We start from the raw sequence: 27343 nt of genomic DNA, 5'->3' as shown, positions 1-27343 counted from the left end.
CATATTAGAATGATTTCTGAAGATCATGTGACACTGAAGACTGGAGTAATGATGCTGAAAATTCAGCTTTACATTACAGGAATAAATTCTATTTTAAAGTATATTAAAATATAAAACCATTATTTTAAATTGTAATAATATTTCACAATATTACTGTTTTTTACTGTATTTTTGATCAAATAAATGTTTTTTTGTTTTGTTTTGTTTTTTACTTTTGATCAAATAAATGCAGCCTTGATGAGCGGAAGAGACAAAAGAAAAAAAAAAGAAAAATCTTACTGATCCCAATCTTTTCAATGGCAGTGTCAATAAAATAAAATAAAAAGACAATATAAAATACAATAATTAATATAATTATAATAGTACTATATATATAAATTTTATGCACAACTTTGTTTCCTGTCTCTATATACTGTATGTTTTGGAGGTAGGTATAGGCCCCTGAAAAAAACCCCAAAAAAACAATATCAGCTGACCACACTTTATATCTTGTGATTATAAAATATAAACATGCGTGACATGTTCTTTAGAAAGCACAGCCTAACAGCTTTCACAGGACAAAAACTTGCCCGTTTCAGGCCCTTAATTCACACAATAAACGTGACGATGAAAAGTTTCTGTGCTGCAAACTATACACCAAACTGTGGAAGAACACGAGTGTTGTTCCTAATGAAAGCTGGAGCAGTCTGTGCGGGTTTGGAGCGCTGTTTGTTTGTGTTTGTGAGGAACGGCTGGGGGCTGCAGGTAGAAAAGAGCTTCAGATTTGGGGAGAGAGTCTGACAGCATGCTGGGACCCTGCGCACCGCTCATATTCATCTGAAAGACAACAGAGATCTCTTGACAGAACGAAACCACATACCAAAAAAATGTTTACATCCTGAAAACACTATGATTGCAACAAAAAAGCAAATCCTATCAATCTTGCGTCTTTTGATCACACTTTGTTTGTGCTTTTGTCAGATGGTAAGTGGGGAATTTACTCGGGGGTGATTCCAAAAATTTCGAGAGGATTCTCAACATGTAAAGGCTTTATAAATATAGTGAGGATATTACACAAATAATACAACTCTGGAGGTCACAACATGACATGCTAATGAACAACCACAACTTAATGAAGTCCTTCAGTGCCTGTCCAGTCCCTGTGCAGCAGAGAAAATCCTCGAGTCTGCTTCCAATACCTCAATATATCCTGAATGTTGTACCAGTTATGGTACAGTTATGTACCAGTATGTTCTATGCTGGGCCACGATTCAAGCATTGTTTAGATCATGAACGCCGCTATATTTGACCCTCTTTTTGCTGGTTTGTGGTTTTGGGGACCCACAGCACTCCACTTTTTGTATGCGTGTACACCTATTTCTAAAATGTCATTTTAAACATTTTATTTTTTAAAAAACAGAAAAAAATATTATTCTAAAACGAGTTTAAAAAGTATTGGTTTCACTTCATTTTAAAGTGACGTTGTTACAGTATAATCACACAAATAGGTACTGAATATGTACTTACTATTGGGTTTAGATAGGGTTTGGTTTAGAGTTAGTTGTTTGTAATCAGTATGTAACAGCTGAACGGTATACTACCGTAAAATTTATGTCCAATACATGTAATGTCCAATACAGTTTTTCACCGTATATAGTAGGGGAATTTACCGTTAACCATTTAACAGGTTTTTACTGTAGCATTTTTACAGTCTTTTACCGTTAAATTCACGATCATTTTTTTTAAGTGTAAGTACATGTAACACACTCTAAAAAATGAATCGGGATCTGTTACCACAACTAAATGCATAGTTGCAAGTTAAAAATTCGAATTGATTGATTTAATTAAACCTTTTAAATTGCAAATTATATTTTATGAGTTCTGTTGACGTAATAACTTAATATATTGGGTAATGTAAACACATTTCTGTATTAATTAATTAATTAATTAAAATATCATTGTTGAGCCTACTTTGGAAACTGGGCAGTAGATTTCTAGTTCTTGCATGAAATCTTCAAAGCATGCTTTGCATAGGACTGGATAAGGAGAAAAATGTTGAAATCAAGTGTTATTTTATTTATTATTTTTTCAAGTCAAGGGAAAGAACTGCCAAGTGTTTAAAGCTGCTATATTTGACATTTCAAAGAGTTTGTGTTATGTTTTTATGGTTGTAAAACCAGCCAATCATATCAGACCTAGATGGAGAAAGTGTGACTGGAGTGTGGGCAGTCAGTGGCCACAACATAGCCTAATGCATTATTATTATCATCATCATTATAAAGTCTTGACATTCCCAACAAAAATTGTGCTCAGTGTGAAAAACTTCCACAAATATCCCATACGACTGTGGTGAGTAACCCAAGTCTAAACATAAGGAGGCACAACCTTTTATTATCCAATCTGAAATGTAATATGCAATTGAAAAATGTGAAATGGTTCTGCATTTGAATGCGCATTTCTCATAGAGACGCTGCTGAGTCTCGTCTGCCAGAAGGGGGACCAATCCGCCTTCACAAGACGCGACAGAAGTCCAGGCTCCGGATCCGGGGACTTCACGATCCAGACGCCAGATCTTGCCGACGTCCCTCGGATTTTAATCATGCCTCTCTGTCAGTGTTTGAGAGCAGCAGGCTGACAATGATTTCCTCCGTGATTACGCACAGGGCGCGTCCCTGCGGGGATGGGGCCCCCTCTGGAGCCGTCCTCATGGCTTTGGGGGCCTCGCTTCCATTTTCCATTATTATGTGGACTACCGGAGCGACAGCGCAGAGCGAGACCTCGCAGGTTGGTGATGAGGAGGGAGCTCGCATGTTCCTCTCCGACTCTTTTTTTTTTCTTCTTCTTTTTAAACAGACTCAGTCCTGATTCTCCAGATGAAATGAGAAATTTGACAGTCTCAATTAGTCTTTAGCTCGTGCCAATGTAAGGAAATAATTCATTTTTACTCGTTTTTCGCTTTATTAGATCTCCCCCCCGCACATTTACAGCGGCGTTTGAAATCTATCGTGCATGCAACTGATCAAATCAAACATGTATATGAATTTACAGCGCGATGTTAGCAGATGGATATGACATTTTAACTCTTCAGCCGCTTTAAACAGACACATCTAGACCAACAGGAATTGACCAACACCACTGTGATTTTTTTTTTTTTACCTCGAATGCACAATGTGCAGTAAACTGGTGTCAGACCGAATGAGCTTTATGATCACATTAGAGGAGATATAGATATATATGAATGATCTTCAGAGGGTTTCTGTAGGATGTCGCGCCGCAAACAAGCCAAACCGAGAGCTCTGAAAGGTAAGTGCTCCTCCATACCTGTAAAACGGGCTTTCGAGAAACCAAAAAAGGAATTTTGTAGGATGTCAAACAGCTTCTCGGGATAAATGCATGCGTTATGCAACACCTTTATTTCCACGCGCTCAAGTGCGCAAATTGAAGGATCGTTTGTATGCGCGAGCTTCGTGAGCAACTATAATACCCAAAGATGTGCTTTATGAACTACTTGATGTGTGACAGTAATTGCAAGGGTCAGAATGCATCGGAAACGCGCTGTTTTATGTCTGCTGGTCTCATTGGAGAGTTCAGGACGATATGTGCTAGAAGTGATGATATATGATCTGGATGTTAAATTGGCATGCAAGTTTGACACATCACGTGACTGCAGCGGAGCTCTATCATGAAAGTGGATGCTTACCAATAGGATAAACGTTATAGATCGTTTGACCATTAGCACATTTTCAGCAGTAGCCTATACTGTCCTCATGTTGTGATGTGTTCTTGCTTTGCATCCAAGATAGCTCTGTTTGTGATCTTTGATTATCGTTAACAGAGTCTTTGGCAATGATGATGTTCTGTGTATGTCGCATTGGATTTAATAACATATGTTTGTAAAAGTGAATCTTACAGAGGATTTTTATTTACATTTTGAGAAAAAAAATGACTTGTCATTTATTTCTGTTTTAATTGGACAGGCATTCCACGTTATTAAATAATTCTGAATTAATATAAATGAATGATGTCTATGTTATAATTCCGCAAATGAGTTAAAAACAAAAATTACAGGTACATTATGCTTGGAGCCACTTTACTAATTCCTTGTTTTTTCTCTTGATCATAGATGGCACAAAATCTAATCTAAACACAAGGCCATGCACTTCTTAATTTTGTCATTTCATCTGAATTTAAACACATGCGAGATTTAGTCAGTCTAAACAGATTTGAGGTTAATTAAAAAAAGATTTGTCTCTAGAAAATAGTGATCTGACATTATATTACGATACATATCAAGTTTTTTTTGTCTGTTAGTTAACGAGTGATTTGTGGATACATTCCTGCTAGATTAGTAGATGTATTTTATTTATTTATTTTTGAAGCAAGAAGATAAAATTAGATCCTTTTAGGGTGAGATGGCCCCTCAGAATTGGCACTTGAGTGGGATGCTGTTACCTATTGTTATCTATTGTAATTCATGAGGTTAATATTCAATAATGTATATGATGTATATTTTAGATATCGTTGCTATTCATTCAAACCTATAAGCTAATTGAGTGATTGCAATTAAGACATATCTTCAATTAAATTATATATGCGATTAAATGTGTATGTATTCGTATCATAGAATACATTTCTGTGCTGCTATTACCTGCCTGCAAATGGATTTCTTTGTGTAACTAACTACATCTGTAATTAATTTCTGTAATTACATCTATAATTACACTGCCGACCCTACAGCTACATCTTTAAACCTACCCTTACCACCAAACCTTTCCCTAAACCTACCCGTGTAAGTTTACAACTACACAATGAGTAAGTTGAATCAAACACTTAATTTTGATGCATAGTCAGAGACACCTAATTTGAAATTTCATGTTTTTTACATTGCATTCGTTTTCTTTTTGTTCTTTTTTGTAGACATAATTAATTTGTTTGCATAAAGCACACATTGTAATTTACGAGTGAATCGGGTAATACACATGAATTAGATCAACTGGATAAATAAAATTATGATGAATATTAGCCGCTTGAATTGAGTTGCTTTTATGCTTGCGGTTATTTGGTTGTTACATAATTAAGTCTATAGCGGAGTGTCAATGGGCGGAAAAATAGGAGGACAAAGATTTTGAATAGATATTAATGTAACAGTAGCTCAAGAAATAAAAGCGTTATGTACAATCTTGGGCCAGTTTCCTTTTTGAAGCCATTTATATTTATACATTTGGCACTTTTATTCAAAGCAACTTTGCATATAAGTTTAACATTTTATCAGTTTATACTGTACATTTCTTGGTAATTTCACCCATTATGTTGGAGTTACTGCCAGACTCTGCTGTTTGAGCTGTAAAGAAACACTCATTAGACTGAACCTTACACAGACTTTCTTACCGGTGCTGTTCATACTGAGAAAGCTCTGGCACCGGCATTATGGAGTATAATGTGTCGGCCTGTAAAAGTGTCAGAGCACAGCACGAGAGGTGATGGAGGTCAGCGAGGGTGTGTGAAATCCTGTCCTCTGTCATGGAGACACAAGCTAGTTTAGATACATATGAGTGTGTTTGGATCTCAGGGAAGACATTTCATATATGCATTTTTTTTTTCTTTTTCCAAAGGCCATTTTAATATATAATGCGCTGGACAAAGGTGACAGCATTATTGCTTAAGGGAATAAATGTCTGCAGGCCAAAGACATACATCATCCGCTCATATGCAAACACATTCTCCTCTCACGCTTCTGTCTCTGAGAATGAGCTCCTAAGGGCTGCCTTTACTTATGCTCAGTAGTTGGATGCTTTTTGAGGTGCATTTTACAGAAATGTTCATAAATCAGTAAAAACAGCTCTGACATGTTTTACATACAAATATTTGGACTGTATTAGATAATTGATCAATAGTTTGCTGACTGATAAAGGGACTTATCAGAAATGTCTGACCATGTTAAGTGTTTGGTTGCTGTACACATATTGTACATGCATCACTTATAAATGATTATATACACACACTGTAATATACATTATATTTAAACTGTGCATGATTATGTTTGTCAATTTAGCAATATGTGACCCTGGACCACAAAACCAGTCATAAGGGCCAATTTCTCAAAATTGAGATGTATACATCACCTGAAAGCTGAATAAATGTGCTTTCCATTGATGTATGGTTTGTTAGGATCGGACAATATTTGGCTGAGATACAACTATTTGAAAATCTGGAATCTGAGGGTGCAAAAAAATCTAAATATTGAGAAAATCATCTTTAAAGTTGTTCAAATGAAGTTCTTAGCAATGCATATTACTAATCAAAAATGTTGATGTATTTACAGTAGGAAATTTACCAAATATCTTCATGGAACATGATCTTTACTTAATATCCTAATGATTTTTGGCATAAAAGAAAAATCGATAATTTTGACCCATACAATATATTTTTGGCTATTGCTACAAATATACCCCAGCGACTTAAGACTGCTTTTGTGCTCCAGGGTCACATATATTGTTTTCTTTTTTAAAGGTGCATCAAATATTCAGGAAATTGAGAATGTACTGCTTGTGTTGTTTGTAGGTTTCTTTACTGTTCCTTGTTGGATAATAAACAGTCAACATTGTATGCATTTAAGTTAACAAACATAGAGACTGTTCACAGATGTAGAGTCCTGTTAGTGGTCTGTGATGAAGAGCTCATTCATTATTTTTGATGTTACATTGAAATTTGATGATTATCATTGGAGAACATAAAGCTGAGCTGTCACTTCTGCGGTTTCTTCTGTGATTTCTTAATGTGTTTAAAGAGCGATGGCTTTCTGCTGAATGTCTTTGGTCTAGTGCTTGCATACAGTTTAGGAAAATACTTTACATAATTGCTATCCTTGAGGTTAAATGAGAATGATTGTATTATTTTAGCAGTGATTTTTCTGTAGTTGGTGTCATACTTTATTTGCACATGTATTGAGTTCATATGCAGTCTGGCTTTGAGTCTTTGCCTGTAAAAGGTTTTAACCTCATGAGGGTCTCGTTTCATACAGTAGTTGTGTTGTGCCTTGTGTCCTCTGCCCTCTGAAAACCCCCATCACACATCTGTGACGTCAAGTCTGAAGAGTTTTACTTTAGAGAGTAGCTCTGGAAAATCCAATACATTTTAGAGGGATGGTGATGAATGTCGTTGAGCTTTGAGATTTTCCAGAAAGGGAATGTTTGGAGCGGAAAGCTGATAATCGTGTGTCTATATATTTTTAAGAACCGTAAATTCTCAAGAATTACTCAAATTCTCATTTTATTTCCTTCAAAAGTCTATGACGTTTTTTTTTAGATGTAGGTCAATATTTGTTTTGTCCTCTCTATTAATGTATTCAAAAGTGCAATTCACATGCACAAGTGTCTTGAAAACGTCTGTTCTATGACAAAGTCAAAAATATCAATGCATCTGTCCTAATATAATCCAGCATCATATTTTATTATTATTTCTTAGAAAAATAAATATTTTAACACAACTGCTTCACTGCCTATTAATATTTGAAAAAAAAAAAAAAAAGTTTTGTTCACAAAATCAAACTACAGTTTGTCCTGAAAAGGTATCATTCAATTATTCAGTGCCTCCTTGTTAAAATGCATTTATCGAATTCTTAAAATGCTTCCCCTAATATATCTATGGCAAAAATAACTAACTAACTAAATAATACATACATAGAAAAAGATAAAAAGAATGCCAAACTACTGCAGAATATTTATTGAACAATAACTTTTCCTGTATAAAAGCTACCTGGAATTCAACAAAAGGTGAAATACAAACAATTTAAATGAAAAGAGATCGGAGTGTTATTTTAAAAATGCTTTCTTGCACAAATGAACAATTACATAATGCTTGCACTTACTGTTGTAGCATTTTTATGTGAGCTCCCAAAATTCACTTAAAATATGTCGATTGAATAGCTAGCATATTCTCGTGATGGATGGGCGTTTGAGGACCACGACATTTCTGCCATGTTGCCGGTAGTTCACACACGTAACCTAGTTTGTTTGCATAGATGAATATGCATGCATGTTACTTTAATAAATCACAATGCATTTTTGCATTGGTTATTGACCAACACAAATGATTCATGATGTAAAAGTCTAGAAAGATAGATTCAGTTAAGTTGGCAGGATGTTAAATGGATTGTTGTGACACTTACTAGCTAGATTATGAAAGACACTTCAAAGGAATAGTTACACCAAAAATGAAAAATCTGTCATCATTTACTCAAGTTGTTCCAAACCTGTATGCATTTTGACGATATTTTGAAGAATGTGGATAACCAAACATTTATTGTTCCCCATTGACCTCCATAGAAAAAAAATAGTGTGGAAGTCAATGGGGACCAGAAACCTTTTGGTTGGCAACATTATTTAAAATATATTCTTTTGTGTTCAGCAGAAGAAAGAAACTCATACAGGTTGGAAACAACTTGAGGGTGAGTAAATGTTGACAGAATTTACATTTTGGGGTGAATTATCCCTTTAATATTTAAAGATCTGGGATGCAACGTTTAGTTTGAAATAAAGTTGAGCCAAAGAGGACGATTATAATTTCTCCAGCTCTCCAGTCTGTCAGTTATGTGCCCTAGAGTATGAAATATACTGCCAGACTCCTCAGTAGACTCTAAAAGGCTGACTGGCGTACTGTTGCTTTTGAACAATGTCTGCTAAATGGCAAGTAACTCAGTCGAATGATGATTTTGCATTTAGATGAACTTTGTTTTGGACTATTTGGAGTAAGTTTACTGTATCTTCGTGCTTGAGTAGAAAGCCTGCCTTTGTACAACTATTGGTCTTTCAGCCTAATTGTGTCAGATGGAGGACTTCTTTTTAAAGGTGCTTTTCAAAGCAGCATTCTGGGCTGTCAGTCAGTGCCAGAGACCAGCGGGGAGGTCTCGTCAGGCGTCCCTTTCCTCTGTGCCAGGACATGAAAGTGCAGATAGTGGAGGTATAATGGAGACCGCAGGGGTAGAGCTGAAGTCTCCTCCCAGAAAGCCTAATTTCTCATGTCTTTCAGCCTAATTGTGTCAGATGGAGGACTTCTTTTTAAAGGTGCTTTTCAAAGCAGCATTCTGGGCTGTCAGTCAGTGCCAGAGACCAGCGGGGAGGTCTCGTCAGGCGTCCCTTTCCTCTGTGCCAGGAAATGAAAGTGCAGATAGTGGAGGTATAATGGAGACCGCCTAATTTCTCACGAAGCAGGTGGGAGTCTTTGTTCTCCTCCTGATTCTAAAATCCATTTAGGTTTCCACACCTGGCATACAGGAGGAACATTTCCTGTTTAATGGGTAGAGAATGAGTCTCTAATGAAGTGGCAGACACATTTTGCATCACAAACTCTGTTGGTGGAACACTGGTACCTGTAAAAATCACTTTATTGGCATATAACATTGTTTTATGTTTGTAGGTTATATGTGGTTTATTTGTAGGCTGCATGTTGGCTGGAAAGGTGCCATTTGTACCGTACATAAAAGGATTTTTATTTTTATTTTTTAGAAATCACATCAACCAAAGTAACCGTAATACATTGAGGAAGCACCAATACATATACATTGAGGAAGCACCATTAGGGGGTTGCATCCTCATCAATATTCATATTAGTGGTCAACAAAAATGGATTTTCAATGGCTCGTTCTTAAACGATTGTTCCCATTCTTACATTTTGTAACCACCTAGCAAAATACTAAGTTATTTAATGTTGCTAAGCCTAAATTACAACATTATTTCAACTGCAGAGTGAGTTTGGAATTTGTAAAATTTTAATAAATAAGTAAATATTTCGATTATGACAACTCTCGGAATGGTTTTAGCTCGTTAATCCATATGTCAGAGTTAATGCATTTGGTCATGGTGGACTATATCTGCTGCTACAGAACAAGTATGGACTTGCTACTGCCAACAGATACACCAGATATTGTACTGAATGAATAGGCATACATCCTGCAGCAGATCTAGACAGGTGGTGCTGGGGGAGGTGGAGGGTTACAGTGAACATTTAAATGTTGAGCAAGCTAATCTCATTGGCTGCAGCAGAGGCCAATCAGCTTGTGCCATGTACTAAATTATGTGATTGCCAGCCGATTGCATGTAAAGGACCTATCAACCTGCGCCATCTAGAGTTTTATGACTGAAGTAGATATGGAATTATCTGTTATTATAGAATGCTCTAACATCTATGTTGTGGATAAACATGAGCCATATTTTTCTGGGGTAAATCTAACATGCAATTATTGGTCTCATTAATCTATTACTTGTTCCAGCGCAAAGAGTTTTGGCTGAAGGCAAAGTTAAGTTTCATAACTTTATATTTTTATATAACTTTAATGCTGTACCAGAGCACTGTACTTTTAACTTATTTGTTTTTTTGGTTGTGTTTATGTCCTATTGTACAAACATCTTATACTATTACAAATAATATTTTATATAAATAATAGTAGTATTTAATAATAGTATTTGGTATCAAACCCATATGTGTGTTAGTGATGATGATTTTAGTTACATTGTTGTGACATTACATAGCGACAAGAGACTGGCTTTATGGGTGAGTCAGTAGTAAAGACTTTTAAATTGAAAGGGACTGAAACAAGGACATTATTTTTACTTTCAACAACACCTTGTAAGACGCAGCCAACAAATGCATTGACCAGCATTTTCATGGGAAATCTTTTAACCGTTGAAAGGATACTACAACAAAGATATCGCTTTCCTCAGCAGACATTCAAGCTAATGTTTTATTGTGAATATGAGACTGAGTTGAAGAATGAATGCTGTATCAGATGTAGGTAATCACACTCGCTCAGTCCATCTCTTTCTCATAATACTCTACTCAATACAGTGAGCTTTTAATACAATAATTCAGTAAGCTTTTAATGAAGCAACTCAACGTTCCTTCGTTACTAGCTCTAAAGTGTCGTTTTCGAATTTGCAACAGAGGCTTGAGCTCAGCAGTTAAACTGGCAAACTGAGATTTGAATCCATGGTGGAAGGAAGTAGTTACGCATACAAAATGTTTTTTTTATTTTTAAGACACACTGTTCTTGTTTCTTATTTATTTGCGGCATTGAACTGTTTTATAAAAACAATATCACACTCGTAGTCATGCGATATCGCTCTATATCAGAATGGAAATATAGACAGAACTATATATATATATGTATTATTATTTTTTTTTTTCAATATTAATGAGAGTGGGTCTTTCTGCTGTTGGCTAACAGTCAAATTCTCTTTCTCAGTGACAGTAGAAGACAATGTGTCAGAAGAGCACCAGAGCCACAGGCAGTCTGCTGTTTTAACCGGTAATGTTTTATTCTGTTCTTTCAGCAGTGAACGCTCTGTGCATGTGTAAAACCTATGTGTTGTGTGATTTACATACAGATTGGGGTTTGACAATAGAAAGCAGAGTTTAAAACATCCAAATCAGCTGATGCAAAGGTAAATGATGTTCCAAACTGTCAGAGAATTTCCATACAAGACACTTCAAAGCAATATAAGGAAACTATGCGGCTCCACTGAGGCCATGCAGTCAGTACAAATATTGCTAGTCAAAATAAAAAAATCTATTTGTAAGGATTTTGAGGTTTATAATGCTAATAATGCAGATGACACATACTGTTGCTGTGGCATAGTATTTTAACATTTCTCTCATGAGGTTGCATATTCCAGAATGATAACACCTTTATACACATACACTAAACAGATTCAAATGCAGTTTCTTGAGCGTGGACTGAATTCATTTATTCCTCAAAGATGTTCGTCACTTTGACACTCTATTTTTCCAAATTTGCATATTTTTTTTTTAAACAATGCATTACTAGAATGAATGTGTTCCATATAGAGTTGTCTCTGTACCAAAATTTTTGCAACTGGTACCAATAACAGTGAAATTTCATGATACCAATTAATTGAGGATATTTTAACTCATTTAACTTTTTAATTATTTAAAACGTTATATATTGATGCAAATTAATAATAAGTGAAAACAATGGCACATAGCCTTCAAGCAGTGTTCAATTAAGTAAGTAAAGATAAGTCAACTGTAAGAAAATGATGAATAAAGAAACAAATTTCAAGAAATACACAAAAAAGCATTGAAGGTTCTCAGTATCTGAGTGTAGATAGCTTATTAAAGCTAAAGTTATCCAAAGAACAATGAGTTGTGTAGTTGTGTTTGATTATTATTAATGACATCTGACAGCAGCACGTCTTGTATAGCCTGCATTTGCACTGCAAGAGCTTTTTGCAGCGTGCATCAGTGTGTTTTTTCAGCTAATATTGACCTTTTCAGTTGAAGAGAAGTGACAAGGAATGCAAGACTGAATCTACCAGCAGCTGTTAAATGTATTAGCATTATACTGAATTTGAATGTAATTAATTTAGCTAGCTCGTATAAGATTCCAGCACTTTTGCAAATGTCTCCCAGAGATCATCTTCACTTTTTAGAGATCCATTATGTGCCTTAATGTGTCCCTACTCATTTCTGTGTGCCATGGAAGTCAACCCAGATGGATAATGTATATATGAATCTGATTTGCACGTGGCAGTGCAGCTCTTTGTGCTGTTATATGGATGTCTATAGAGCGGATGTGAGCTGTGGTGGTTCAGTAGATGAATGCCTCCTGTCATGCATGTGGCGTTCAGTGCAGGTGAGCAGTAATCAGGTCATGAGTGAGTCCAGCCGATCTGCTGCTTCATTTGTCTCATGTAAAGGTCGGCTCTCATGTGTGTTTATTTTAAAGCTCATATGGATGATGGTACCTGCGAGCCTGTCATCTGTTAGCGCTGCTGTGAAAACATAAATACAGTACAATGGATGATGAAAGCAACTGCTATTTCAGCCCAGCAATGCATGTTCAAACTGTGATATTTCATATTTGAGAGTTGTCTAAAAAGATGTCAGAAAACAGGACTTAAAGATGCAGTTCTACCAATACTTTTACCTTTTGCAGAATATGTTAATAATTCTAACAAAATAAGAGGGAGCATAAAAATGGCATGTTATTTTTATTTAGTACTGTTCTGAATAAGCTGTTTCACAGATGTCTACATATAGTCCACAATACAAAATAATTACTGAATTTACACAATTTAACAAACGTTTCAAAAGTTTACACCCCTCACTCTTAATGTATTGTGCTGCCATTGTTATGATCTCTCTTATTTTTCTAAAATTATTAATAGCTTGCATATTCTGCAAGGGGTATGTAAACTTATGAGCAGAAACTGTAAAGTAAAAAGGCAGAAAAAAGAGATCATTACAGAAAATAAAAGCATTTTGGAATTAAGCTATTATAATTGATTATTATACTTATATTGACTATTAGAATTGGTGATCAGTTATATTTTTGGTTTAAATAATATGCCATTTCAGAATAAAATCACAATTTTCCAGATAGTGGGCAAGTAGAATTTTATTTTTTATTCTATCTATCTATCTATCTATCTATCTATCTATCTATCTGTCTATCTATCTATCTATCTATCTGTCTATCTATCTATCTGTCATCATATTAACTGGCTCTACACAGTATTATTGATAGACAAGTAAATTATGCTATTCTTTACATAAAAAAATTTTCATTCATGTTTACTTTCAATGCATCGTAATTTATGTCATTAATTTATGCTTAATCAGCAATAAATGTGATAAGGCCTCATACTTTATTTTATATGCGACAGTCTCATAGAGTGATGCACGTCATTCATTTCATTTCTGGAAACGTATTTTTAAAAAAGTGTGAAAAGTAATGTCCTCCTAGTCGTCCTAACAGCACGAGCAGCATTGAGAGAAAAAGACCTCCGGTGCTGCACCAGATGTCACTGAGCTGACCGAGGCGAAATGCAGAAGTGTACATACAGTTCACTGATAATGTGCAGTAAGCAACAGCATGAGTGCATTGTCTCTGAATTAACGCTGCTGTTCTGGGATCAGTGTCTTCAGCTGTATTCTGCCTGTGCCTCATTACAACCACACACATCCCGTCGTCTCTCTCTTTCTTACTTGCCTTTATTTTCTCTGCTCTGATTTGTGCTGTCTTTTGGAAGAGAATATGAGTCGAGGAGTGCATTAGACTGTGTGTGTGGACCGATTAGAGAAAGAAGATCGATATACAAAATGAACTTGCTGCTGGGGGAATTAGATAAAGGAGGGGAAGAGAAATCTCTTATTCATGGCATTTGCCGTATTGATAAAACTGCATACACTTTTCAAGCTCTATATGTTCACTTTCACAGGAATATATACAGTATTTGCATTTTATATTTTCTTGATAGAGTTTGTCCTCCGTTTTGGGGTCATGATCACCTTGTCAGGGTTTATTATGTGATAATGACTGACTGCACATTATCCCTTGTTTATTGTACAACAGTAGGATGAATGACATGACCAGTGACGCACAACAGAAGTGTATATTTAAAGATCTGCTATCAGCACAGGACAGTGTGAGATCTGCGTACGTTTGTCTTGTTGGACAGAGTTTGTTACTTGAAAAGCAATGAAGGTTTCAGAGTGTGACTTGATGTTATAAATGGAGAACCAAGGAGATTGTGTAAGTACTTGATTGTGTTTCAGTGAGTTTGTGTGGCGGCTCGTGTGTATTGCAGGAGAGCGGTCAGATCCTCAAACGTCCCGTTATTGATCTGTCTCACTGCAGTGCACGTCAATGACAGCGTCTCTAGAGGATTCTCGCACAAGGATGGTTAAAGTTCAAACCTTACAGCTGGTAGGTTGAAAATAATCTTAAAAATAACAGCTCGGTGCAGGTCAACTATCACTGAGTTAATTCACAGTTGGCTTATGTTTGACTCATCTTTCACCAAATTTGAGTAAAACTTAGTAAATATACAGTTATGTAGTATAAACTTTAACTGCAACATCCTTAATCTGATGATGCAACAACGTGATTGCATGAGTATTCAGGTGTATTTTGCGTGAAATGTGGTTCTGCCACATGTGCACTTACTTATATTTGCATAGACCCTAAAACGTACAGGATCGACATATTGACTGCATCTAAAACATAAATTATTAATGAATTAACAACTTTACAGACATACAAAATGTTAAGAAATTCTTATTTAATATATGAATGTTTAATTCGTGGAATTAATAAGTTAATTATATTGTATTTATGATTAAATGCAAATGTATTTAATTTGATATTATAAAATTTCATTCTGCTCTGTGCGACTTCTGCTGCCGACTCGTTTTAAATGATTACATAATTTTAATCATGGCTAAACTTTAAAATCTTAAAAGGAATCGAAGTTCTGTAATCATTTTATAATTACTTTTCATGTAATATTTATTTTGTTTGCCATGGGACACACAAAGAATGACCATAAAATACACAAAAGCACCAGAAAATGATCATAAAAGTAATCAGTTTTATTCATGCACTGTAATCCAAATATTCTGAATCCATATGATGAAGTCTTTATTCAGCACTGTAACCATCAAATCCAAATCTCTAGCAAATTTTCCACTTGCCATCTCAAGAAACTAGCTATGCATATGCATATATAATACTTTCAGTAGGTCCATGTTGTCCTGCTTGAATTTTGAAAGAGCTTTAGGACAAACCTTGTAAAATCCACCTGTCAAACAGCTATCAATCTTCTAAACAGTTCAGCCTCTTCTGATTAAACAAAGGTTAAAACAACAACAACAAAATGTCATTAATGCACAGAAAAAATATCTCGAAAGGCATTATATTAGTTTAGTTTTACCACGAATTATCAGCTGTCAGTTCATCAGACTGTGGTGAAATAATAGAAGGATGCAGGAAACTCATTTTTCTGAGTGCCAATGAATCAGTTTGCCAAGCAGACGTAATGAGATGCGTGCAGAAATAATTGCAATTTCTCTTGCTGGAGAGTATTTGAGCAGCCAGGTTTTGAGTAAGTACCAGTTGTCATACGACAGAATGAATACAAAATTAAACACTATTACTCAAGTAGACTACAGTTGAAATCACATCACATGTTGCTGAAAACATTCTTACCAAGATGCTGCTATTGTTGTGCTTTGAGACAGTGATCCGTTAGATAGATGCCACATCCTTGAGGAACAGATTCTCAGAGCTCTGTTGCAAAGAGTGAACTGATAGTTGAAGGGCCTGTTGAGTCTGATGAAAGCAATAAATACCGTTTTGTGGCTCTTTAATGTGTTGTGACAGATTGCTGTAGCGCCTCAGTTCAAGCGGCACGTGAACCGATCATCACTTCATCTTTACTAGTTATAGTGCGAAATAAACATGAATGAACATCAGTAGGTATCTTGTTTCAACCGCGGAAAGACGTCAATACACCATTTTTAAACACCATTTTTCACACCAACTACTGTCCTGTCTGGTTTGTTTGTCAACAAGATCACCTGACCATTTATTTTAGTATCGTAAGGGTCCATATTATTGCCTTAAGGGTACATACTATTATTCTAAGATAGTAATATGCATTATTTAGGGGTTGCATGTGCCCACTGTGCACCATTTTCCTGATGCCACCATGGCTTGGACCCGTCATCTCTGCTTGCAGATATATTAGCAATTGTCTTTCTCTTGTTCAGAGAAAACTTGATAGAAGATAATGAGTACAAACTAGTTAATTCGACATGCTGCGAGTGCCCTGCCAAATCTGGTTGGCAGGCTGATTGTAGACTGTAGTGTTTGTATTCATTATATTCGCACATGCTTTTGCAATAATGACCAGCTGATAGTAGCCTATATTTGGGCTGCTGGATAATTGTTAAACGGTTGATCATGATTATTCTGCGATTCACGATTGTTAATCACAATTATTGTGTTTACATTTTTTCCCCTACATTTCATCAGAATTATTGCACTTTCACATAAGCACAAATTAAGAGAACATCAATGGGCATGGACTGCTCATGGATTTAGTCGCAGCAAACTGTGTGAAAGAAAACAGACTGGCTGTATTACACGTTTATTTGAGCAGAATATCTAGAGATCGCTAACATGTTTGCTGGTGTTTTCAGCTCATCAGTGGGTTTTTTTTCTATAATGTTTTCTGTGCATATGCATATGGTTGCATATGTTTGAGATGAACAGTCAATCAAACACATGGAGCTTTTCTTTCTCCACTTCCTCAATACACTATCAAACGCTTTACAACAAGAATGCATTGTTGTTGTCAAAGGCCAATCCATGACAATTTGTCTGCCACTGTGGCTGGTAGATACAATTACCTTCAGTCGCCTGCTCATACTGAACAAAATCAATGTTTGTTTTTTTTATTTTGCTAATAAAAAGTAATGCAGATACAATCAATGCAATTATTGCTGAAAAATGATCTCTGTGAATGTTGTTTTAATACGTCTGTTTGTCTTCTGGGATAATGTGAGAATAGATCTTAAACTATTGATGATCATCTCTCCTCCTGCTACGCTTGGTCCATCAGATCCAGATGCTGCTGCTGCTGAGATTGAGCCAAAGAATGAAGGAAATGACCATCTGAGGAGCCAGATCTGTCCTGAAGGGGAGGAAGAGGAGGAGGAAGAGCAGGTGTTTGAGCTCCTGAACACTCTCACTCCACACAAGAGTCATCAGTGTCACCTCACAGGTAAATAATAACCACGCTATATAGATACTTCTTTAAAGTACACACACAACATCACTTCAGGCTCTAGAATTGCATGATGCACGAGTCATACAGACAATTTTTAAACTGTGCAGATGCAAAAATTAATTGGACAACCCCCTTCAGAATGTGTATTATACAGGAGAGTTAGCTTTAAAATGGTCAGAATTTGGAACATTGACTGATAAATGTTGACATGTATTTAATAATGTTGTATGTAGCTAAACATCTCTCTTTTTTATGTTTGAATACTGAATAGTTACCATTTTTATAACACCAAAAAGGAGGACACTTTGCAGGATTCGTGAAGCCAGGATAAAAAAAAACTAAAAATAATCCAAAACCGGTGACAAAAAAATAAACATTTCCATTAAGGGACAAAATGTTCCCTCCTAAATTGATTTCCAGGAACATTTTTTTTTTACTTTTATAAGGGCAGATTTTCTAACGTTATTAAATGTATGCATCATCTTTCACCTAAATTCATATATTTAGTCAATAAATGCAATTAGAATAATTAAATACTATATACTAACACAAAATCCATCTTTGCGCTGCAGAAGTGCCACACAATGCAGCTCAGAAATGCCATGAATTCATTTACACTGCAGTTACATTTGCTTAAATTATGTTAAGAGATTAATGTTTTAAATGTAAAATATACTAAATATAGAACTATAAAATGATATTTAAATATTAAAGTAAAACCAGCAGTAGGTGGTGACTTAATGAGTGAGTCACTGATTCACTAACTCAACCGATTCATTCAGAACGGCTGATTCATTCAGGAATGAATCAAGTGACTTGCCGATTTCTGAATCATGTACTAGCATTCCACTACTACTGCTATTTCTGTTATAAAAATATGCTAAAAATAGTAAGAGTAGTATACTAGTATGCAGTGTCAACTTTAGAAACTACAGTATGTTTATGAATGGCTTACTGAATCAATGACGCACCCATTTTCGCTCATAAACGCTGAATCATCAAAATCAACAAAACACCACTGTGTTGATCGAGAGATGCAGTGCTTGGCAAAATAGAGCAAAACTGTCCATATTGACAGTATTGTATCAAACATATACTTGAACATAATGTTAACAATTATATATTTATTACATACCATTGAATAAAATATAAAATAGCGATCTTAAAAGGAAGATAGATGCAGACTTGATATTATTTCAAAACTGAAAATGATGGTATTATATTGAGTTTCTTTATATTATTATATTGAAATTATATTATTATATTAAGTTTCTTTCTTCTGCTGAACATAAAAGAATATATTTTGAAGAATGTGCATAACCAAACAGTTGACGGTAGCCATTGACTCCCTTTTTTCCAAACTATGGAAGTCAAAGGTTACCATCAACTGTTTAGTTACCCACATTCTTCAGAATATCTTCTTTTGTGCCTTTAACACAAAGTAGATGGCACTCAGATCTGACGGCTTCATTATTATTTGCATCCAATGTTTTATTGCAGTTTGTCTCTTTGGAGTAAACTTCTACACAGACAACTTCGACACAAACGTTTTTGGTTTGGTCCCTAGGTTGGAGATTGGGCTTTTGTAATTCAGTACTTCTGCGTAATTGATTTGGCTGGATTTGATCAGCGACTCCCTTTGCTGACTTCTGCCATCAGAGCAGCCCCTCATTAAAAACCCCTATTTCTCTGACAAATAAGTCTTAATTGTTCAATACTTCAGACGGTGGTTTAAATGAGCCCCCTGTGGAGGCCAAAAAGAAGAATGTAACCCTAGGTTGGAGATTGGGCTTTTGTAATTCAGTACTTCTGCGTAATTGATTTGGCTGGATTTGATCAGCGACTCCCTTTGCTGACTTCTGCCATCAGAGCAGCCCCTCATTAAAAACCCCTATTTCTCTGACAAATAAGTCTTAATTGTTCAATACTTGAGACGGTGGTTTAAATGAGCTCCCTGTGGAGGCCAAAAAGAAGAATGTAATAGTCATTTGGGAACGGTGCATATCTGAAGAAGAGCAGAAGTGTGCAGGTGAAAGCAGGTTTATTAAAACCACGCTGCAATGAGGAGCTCACATTCACTCTCTCTGATGTTCTCACAGATTAAATTCAGCACAAAAAGACTTGAACACACTCATTCAGCTTCATTTTCTTCACAAATGACGTGCAGTAATTAGACTGACTGCGAGTCTTGCGAGTCTTAAGAGAACAAAACACAGTAACAGCTCTTGGTTCATTTCCAGTTGCAAATCACTAATAGTCCTAACTTACTGACAGTTCAGTAATCACAGATTCATCCGGTGACAGATTTGTTAGACAAAACCAATAGGGTTATTATAGTTAACTTAAAAAAAAAAAAAAAGTGTGTGTGTGTGTCTCTTGTGTGTGTTGCCAGAGAATACAATGCAATAAAGACATGTTGTCTTTGTAATATTTTGTTGTGCTCCTTATATCAGGTAGAATATATTTGATACTTTTTCGTGAATAGTGCTACAGGGAACCCCGACTAAGGGTGGGAAAAACAAATTTCCGATTTTCATGAGAGAATGAGACACAAAGACAGAGGCAGTGTCACCTCGATCAATGGCTGCCGTCGTCTCGGCCTGGTCCAGAGGAGCTTTAACACCTCTCTGTGCACTTAAATCATGACCACTGCATTGCGTTATGGGAATGGGCTGATGGATCCACCCTTGTCCCTGAAGTGATTGGACTATTGATTGTGCTAATGCAGAACTGCAGAGAGAGAGAGAGAGAGATGGCTATAGGAATGTGTCCCGCAGGACTTGCTGTCTTCCCCAGGAAGAATGCTTGCACCCTCCAACATTCCTCATACTGAACCCCTACCCGATGGGCTGTTTTCCCACCGCGAGGTGCAGGGCTGAAGCGCTGCGTCCCCAGAGAGGGTGTCTTTCTGCCGGGGTAGGATGGTAGAAGTGCTCCCCAGAGGGGGCTGGGATAGGAATGTTTACCCCTGAAAGCACTCGGCGTCGGTGGGGTTCTGGCTCCGGCCCGGCTGAGGATTGAGTTTCTGCGGATGGTTTCAGCATCCTGTTGGTTCAGCCGCTGCTGTCCTCAGGGAGGCTGGAAATGCAACAGCTGTCCATCTCCACATAAACGCTCAGGGATACAGCTCCTCAAGGTCACCAGCATAAGCTTTTAACAGATACTTCTTTGTGGAGTTGTAAGCTGTTACAAAGCACGCTTATCCAGTTTAAAGAAGATGGCTCAAAATAAATCATTATTATAGGCTGCACCAATAAGGATTAAGCTTAAAGGAATCGTTCACACAAAAATGAAAATTTGCTGAAAATGTATTCACCCCCTGTGTGTTTGTGAGAAACAAATTCATTATTAAGACATTTTTAACTTCAAACCGTTGCTATTGGCTAAAATGTGAGTTCTCTATCCATAATAACAGTGACAACAACATCACAATAATCCACAAGTAATCCACAGCACTCCAGTCCATCAGTTAACATCTTGTGAAGTGAAAAGCTGTGTGTTTGTGAGAAACAAATTCATTATTAAGACATTTTTAACTTTAACTGCTATTGGCTAAAATGTGAGTTCTCTATCCATAATAACAGTGACAAAGTTGTCTCATCTGAATCAGGAGAGAAATCTGCACAGATCAAGCACCGTTTACAAGCTGAAACAGTTCAAAACAGCTCTAAACAAATATGTGGCTGGATTTTGATGTGAGAGAGAACAGGAGATGGACTTTTTCACTGGAGGAAGTGTTATTATGGATTATGGACTCATATTTTGGCCAGTAATTATGGTTTAAAGTTCAAATGTCTTAATGATGGATTAGTTTCTTTTGTCTTTTGTGGAGTGGTGTGGATTACTTGTGGATTATTGTGATGTTTTTATCAGCTGTTTGGACTCTCATTCTGACGGCACCCATTCACTGCAGAGCATCCATTGCTGAGACACTGATGCAATGCTACATTTCTACAAATCTGATGAAGAAACAAACTTTTTCATTTTGGATGGCGCGAGGTACATTTTCAGCAGATTGTTATTTTTTGGTGAACTATTTCTAAGGTGAACTATAAATTAAAGTTAATCTGAAAAATCTTCCATTCAAACATTTTTAAATCAAACATTTGAAAATCCGATTTACATTTAAAAAGTTCACATATACAGCCTTATCAACAGGAAAAATTCAGTGAACTCCTCCCATTATCTTTTGAGAGTGAAATATGCATTTAGAGTCTAATACAGAACAAGTAAGTTTTGGGAAATTGTTTAAATGTGTAATGGATCTGATGAACCCACTGGCTGAGGATCCATTTGCGAGAGGTTTATTGATAAACGTTAATGCACTATATGGTGGTCTATGAAGTACACAAATCAAAGTGCAGACACACTTATGAAATAATACTCCAGTAAAAGTGTAAGTACTCCAGTCTACCTTTAAATGTATACCGATCTTTAAGTGCTATAGTTTACTTCGTTTCAATTTCATATTCTCCGTTCTAGTGCTTGAATGTCTGTTTAAGAAGAGAGGAGTCTAATGTGACTGGCACACAGAGAGCTATAGACCAGAGCTCAGTCTGACATTATAAGTCGTCAACTGGCCAGTAATATGAAGCTTAGTGGATGCACACATTAAACATGTATGACTCCAACTGCAAATTATCAAATGTTTCATTTTGTTAGCAAAATATTTAATATTCTATTAAAGGTTACAATATCAAATCAAATCTTATTTAGCTATTATAGGAACTTTTTTAATCAATCAAATTCATATGCATTCAAAAAAATTTGAAGTTCGAAATATTATTGGAATACAAGAAAATACCATTTGACAGGCTGAAGGATCTTTGGCCTCCGCTAGTGTTTTTTTAGTGTCACGAGTCAATGAACTCATCATTGATGAATTCATCAATTCAACAATTCGAAAGTACTGGAGTTATCTTGCACTTGGCATTGTTATTATGAATGTGTATATGAATGTGTGCCACAGTCTCAGCGTGTCCATGTTAAAGCCAAAGTGTCATTAGATATTCAAAGCAGCTCCAGTCTCAGGAGACATATCTATTCCTCTTCCTCGCTCTCTCTTTTTCTGTCTCCTGAGCATCCTATCCTGCTCCATATAAACTATTCCTTGAGCTTTGTCTACCAGCCATAGCTCATCTCTGTAGAGACGCAAATATAGAAAAAAACAAGAGAGCTATTGTTCTATCTGTCTTTCTGGACTTGAGCCAATGGCCAATGAGTTTCCACTTTGCTTCCTCTAGAGTGCATTAGTGCCCACCTACTTTTTCAGTGGCGCTTCTTCCGGAAGCATTTTTCCCATTTGTTTTTCCCATATGGATCGTACAACCATTGATTTGAAGCAAAAAAGTAAATTAGACACAAAGACAAAGGTACAGTACAAGAAAGAACTATAATTATAAAAGGGAAATAACTATAATTCCATGAAACATTGCGGATCAAATTTAAAATTGAAATATAAACATATTAATTTAAAAGTGTTTTGAAAGCATAGGAGGCTCGATTATGGCATGGGTCTCTTTTGGCGCACTTTACTCACTGCAACTCTCTGATTGGTGGAATGTTCTGTACAGCATCATGGGTAATGTAGTTTTTATCCACAAATTTCCACTATTAAACATGATTATTTTAAAAATAAGTTTAATTAATGTGAATAGATGGGTTTGACAAAAGCACATACAATCAGTTAAAAACCTCAGAACTCACAACAGGCCTGCCCTTAAAGGTTTATCAGTTAATGTTAAAATCAATATCCCTATTGAGAAAATAAATGGAGTTTTTAGTTCTGAAACCTGACTGGCAGCAACTTTATCAAATGTGAAAGCAAAAAATATATCAGTAAATATAATAATTGAATAAAACACATACTTTGTACAAACTTGATAGCATCACAATCAGTTAAATTTATTGACCCATTGGATATTAGCAAACAGATTTGCACCCTGTGAAACCTTGTTGAACAGACAATATTTGAACAAAAAATACAACTGCACATGTGCAGTTTGGAGCAAAAGTTATCATAAGAGAAGGTGTTGATTTTCCAGATTGGTGATTGGCTGTTTTATTTGTTTTATTTGTTTTAAGGCGGGACTTACTTTACTAGAGCCACGATATTGGGCATTTCAATTTCTCTCATTCATTGTGATACCAGTGTTGCCCTTCTAGGGAACTCGCGCTGCGTCCTCTAGTGGACACTGTGGGGGACTGCCGCCAGCAGGACCGGTGTCTGAAGCATGTGTGAAACAACTCCGATCCCATTGGCCCACATAGCCAGTGACGTCACCAAATTTTGTTGTCTTCAGGAGCCGTTTTTTTGACAGTGCGTGTGAAGACGTTATGGAGAAAACCAAGGCAAGTGAGCATTTTAGAAAGTGTGTGCCTCCGTGTCCGAGGTTTTATGACACCCGGGGACACACACGATCTATGCATTATGTGTCTTGAATGCGCTCATTGTGAGAAATTCTCAATGAGAAAGCTCTGTTCGCGTTTGTCCCTCTTTTCGAGGGATGAGGGACAAGCATCTGCATCTCGCAGCTCGAGTCCTACTGCTGCCGAGGCACGACGTAGACTCAGATCGTGCGGTTCGCAGGTTGAGCTTGCAGAAAAGTTTGAGAAGGATATGGACCTTCTGCTGCGAGCTCGAGCGCTCGGTGGGATTCAGACGCTCTTTCTCTTGGGTCATCTGATTCCGTGGATAGCGCTACATTGGGCTCATCTAGTGAGAGTAAGGACGTGGATGTGGCTGGTGATGGTGATGAAAGTGTGAGCACTGAATCTTCCCAACCTAGCTCCAACCCGTTTACCCATATGCGGGTAAATGCCGGAGGTAATGGCGCACGCTACTAAGAGGCTTGATTTAGTCTGGTTACGCGAAAGGCAGAAATATCTTAGAATCTTCTGAATCTTAGAACTGCTTCGAACGAATCGTTTGAGAATTGTTGGAAAATGAGGTGACATTAAATGCATATTTTGAGAAAACAAAAGGGTTGTTTGAGCTTGCATGCATGTAAACCTATTGTAGGAGACTCCCAAAACAATATCAGGAATCTTAAAAATTGCATAATAGGGGCAGTTTAAGTGTAGTCAGGTAGTAGGGCTGGGCTGCCCCCCCTTCCTAGGGGTTTTTTAAGTGGGCAGTCCCCCTGGGCCCTGCATGCTGCTTTGGATCAAGGGGAATGTCTCGGGTTACGCATGTAACCATGGTTCCCCGAGACACTGCCAGCAGCAATCACTCTGCAGCTCTCGCGGATGAGACGTTAAACCGAGGTCCTGACTCTCTGTGGTCATTAAAAATCCCAGGATGTCTTTCGAAAAGAGTAGAGGTGTGACCTCAGCATCCTGGCCAAATTTGCCCATTGCCCTCTGACCATCATGTCCTCCTAATCATCCCCATATACTGATTGGCTTAATCACTCTGTCTCTTCTCCACCAATAAGCTGGTGTGTGGTGGGCGTTCTGGCGCACTATGGCTGCCGTCACGTCATCCAGGTGGATGCTGCACACTAGTGGTGGATGAGGAGATCCCCCCTCACAATGTAAAGCGCTTTGAGTGTTTAGAAAAGCGCTATATAAATGTATTATTATTATCGCCATGCCTAGGACTTGCCTGTTTTCACGTCTCCTTCAGACAAGTAAGTTAGTGACGTATTCTGTGACATCAAGGACTATGTGGGCCAATGGGATTGGAGTTGTTTCACACGTGCTTCAGACACCGGTCCTGCTGGCGGCAGTCCCCCATAGTGTCCACTAGTGGACGCAGCGTCTTGTTCCCTCTCGGGGAACCCTGGTTACATGCGTAACCCAAGACGGTCCGTCTCAACATGATATTATCTCTGATTGCAAGGCTTTCCTGCAATGAAAATTTATTAAAAGGCACAAATGATTGATAAATAAGAGCTTAAGTGTAGTCCAGTGGAATATAAGTGAGTTCATGGAATATTGGTTGAGCAGATTACAAGACAGAATGCTATGTTTGTTTTTTACATTGTGAGAGCAGAATAAATATAAAAATTCAAGAACCTTTAAAAACAGACTATAAGACATCTCGCCAAAGAAAGTACTTGTGATACAAATGGTACATTAAAACCACATAATGATATTTTAATTGTAATTTACATTACAAACGGAGCACCTATCCTCTTTTGTGAGACTTGAGTCATCCACAGACCAGTTGTTCATACACCTGAATTGAATTAATTTCAAAGTAGTACTGTATGTACTACATTTGATGAAGAACATATAGTACACCTTGAGCATTAATAAAATGTGTTCTATAAGTATGCAATTGTGTAATATGGATACTTATATATTTGTATTTTTGACAATTTTTGACCTTGTAAAACCCTGACTGAATGCTCATCAGCAGATCTGCAGCTCTTAATTATTTAGTCAGTGACACAAATTACAAAGCATGGAAATTTATTAGAATAGACAAAGTAATAAAAAAAGAAAATCAACTGGGCCTTCATTGAAAACATACAAGGCTTAGGTCTGGAAATCCTGCCCTGGCGCCACCCATTCTTTTTAGTAGCACTTTCTAGCTTCAAAACACAAAACAGCTAATTGCTAACATATTTGGAGATAATATTTTGCAACAGTTAAATACATTTTTCAAAAACGCTCCTATCTTCAAATGTAATCCAGCAGCCCCATTCTTAATTCAATAACCTTCATGCATGTTTGCAAATACTGCCTGTGCTCAACACATTTGTCAACTGGTTTCTCGTCCCAGATATGTGTGCTCTCTCTGAGTTTGCTTGCATGGCTGGAAGCCATATTAAGTATTAAATGTTTATAAGTCTGTGTCTGGCCGAGACTGAGCTGGTTTGTTCTCTCTCCCTGTTTGACACGCGACTGCAGACGAGAAAAACAGTTCCACCAGTCTGCCCATAATGTAGAAGAATCAAGGCTAATGTATCATTTACACCACTTTATACTCTGTAAAATGTTAAACTTTGATTCAGCTGATCTATGTAGCTAGCTATGGTTAGCATTTAGCTAGCTAGCAGGACTTACTTGGCAACATACGGAAAAAAGCACATCCTGATGTTGGGATTATTTTTGTCTAATGGTGCATTCTCCCATACTTTATTTTTCGGGACTATATCTTCTAGTGCAAATATGCTACTTAGTGAATTTGCCTAATTGACTATAAAAATGTCCTTAAAGGGGTCATTGGATGCAAAATTCACTTTTGTTGTTGTTTGCACATAAATGTGTTGGAAGTGTCTGTACACATCCACCCTATAAATGATAAAAATCCACCCAGTGTTTTTTTTTTTTTTTTTAATCCCCAAAAACAATACACACTTTCTTAGATCAAGCCATTCCCAGATTCTGGCCTGATGTATGTCACACAGGCCAAGGCCCCTCCCACGACTATTAACGAACACTGGTGTTTTAGCACAGACCCGCCCTGAGTGAGCTGTCAACAGTCCGCCATTGTTTCTATGCCAGAGTAGGTGTAGGCAACAGTACCGCCGCTCTCTATACGCAGAGTACGAAGTTTGCATAGGGCACCAACTCCCAGGGGGGCACCATCCCAGTTGCTCAAAAACAAAAACAAAAAAACTTTTGTTCTGTATTAATATTAATATATACATGTACATAAATAAAAATATAAACATAAACATATATATACAGTGGGTAAGGAAAGTATTCAGACCCCCTTAAATTTTTCACTCTTTGTTATATTGCAGCCATTTGCTAAAATCATTTAAGTTAATTTTTTTTCCTCATTAATGTACACACAGCACCCCATATTGACAGAAAAA

General features: G+C 36.8%; 1 protein-coding gene across 1 annotated transcript in view; it reads left to right on the top strand.

The window, feature by feature from the left end:
• The first annotated feature begins 2583 nt into the window (after positions 1-2583).
• LOC107708595 (zinc finger protein 521-like) overlaps positions 2584-27343 on the top strand; it is a 77904-nt gene continuing 53144 nt past the window's right edge. The window contains exons 1-3 of the mRNA XM_016512861.1: positions 2584-3282; positions 11219-11281; positions 17403-17564. Of these exons, the coding sequence (XP_016368347.1) occupies positions 3243-3282; positions 11219-11281; positions 17403-17564 (265 nt within the window). The 5' untranslated portion in view covers positions 2584-3242. The remainder of the gene's footprint in view (positions 3283-11218; positions 11282-17402; positions 17565-27343) is intronic.

Source organism: Sinocyclocheilus rhinocerous, unplaced genomic scaffold, assembly GCF_001515625.1.
Source record: "Sinocyclocheilus rhinocerous isolate Xijiao unplaced genomic scaffold, SAMN03320098_v1.1 scaffold25, whole genome shotgun sequence".
Classification (NCBI taxonomy): Eukaryota; Metazoa; Chordata; class Actinopteri; order Cypriniformes; family Cyprinidae; genus Sinocyclocheilus; species Sinocyclocheilus rhinocerous.
This window is presented reverse-complemented; position numbering and strand designations above follow the sequence as displayed.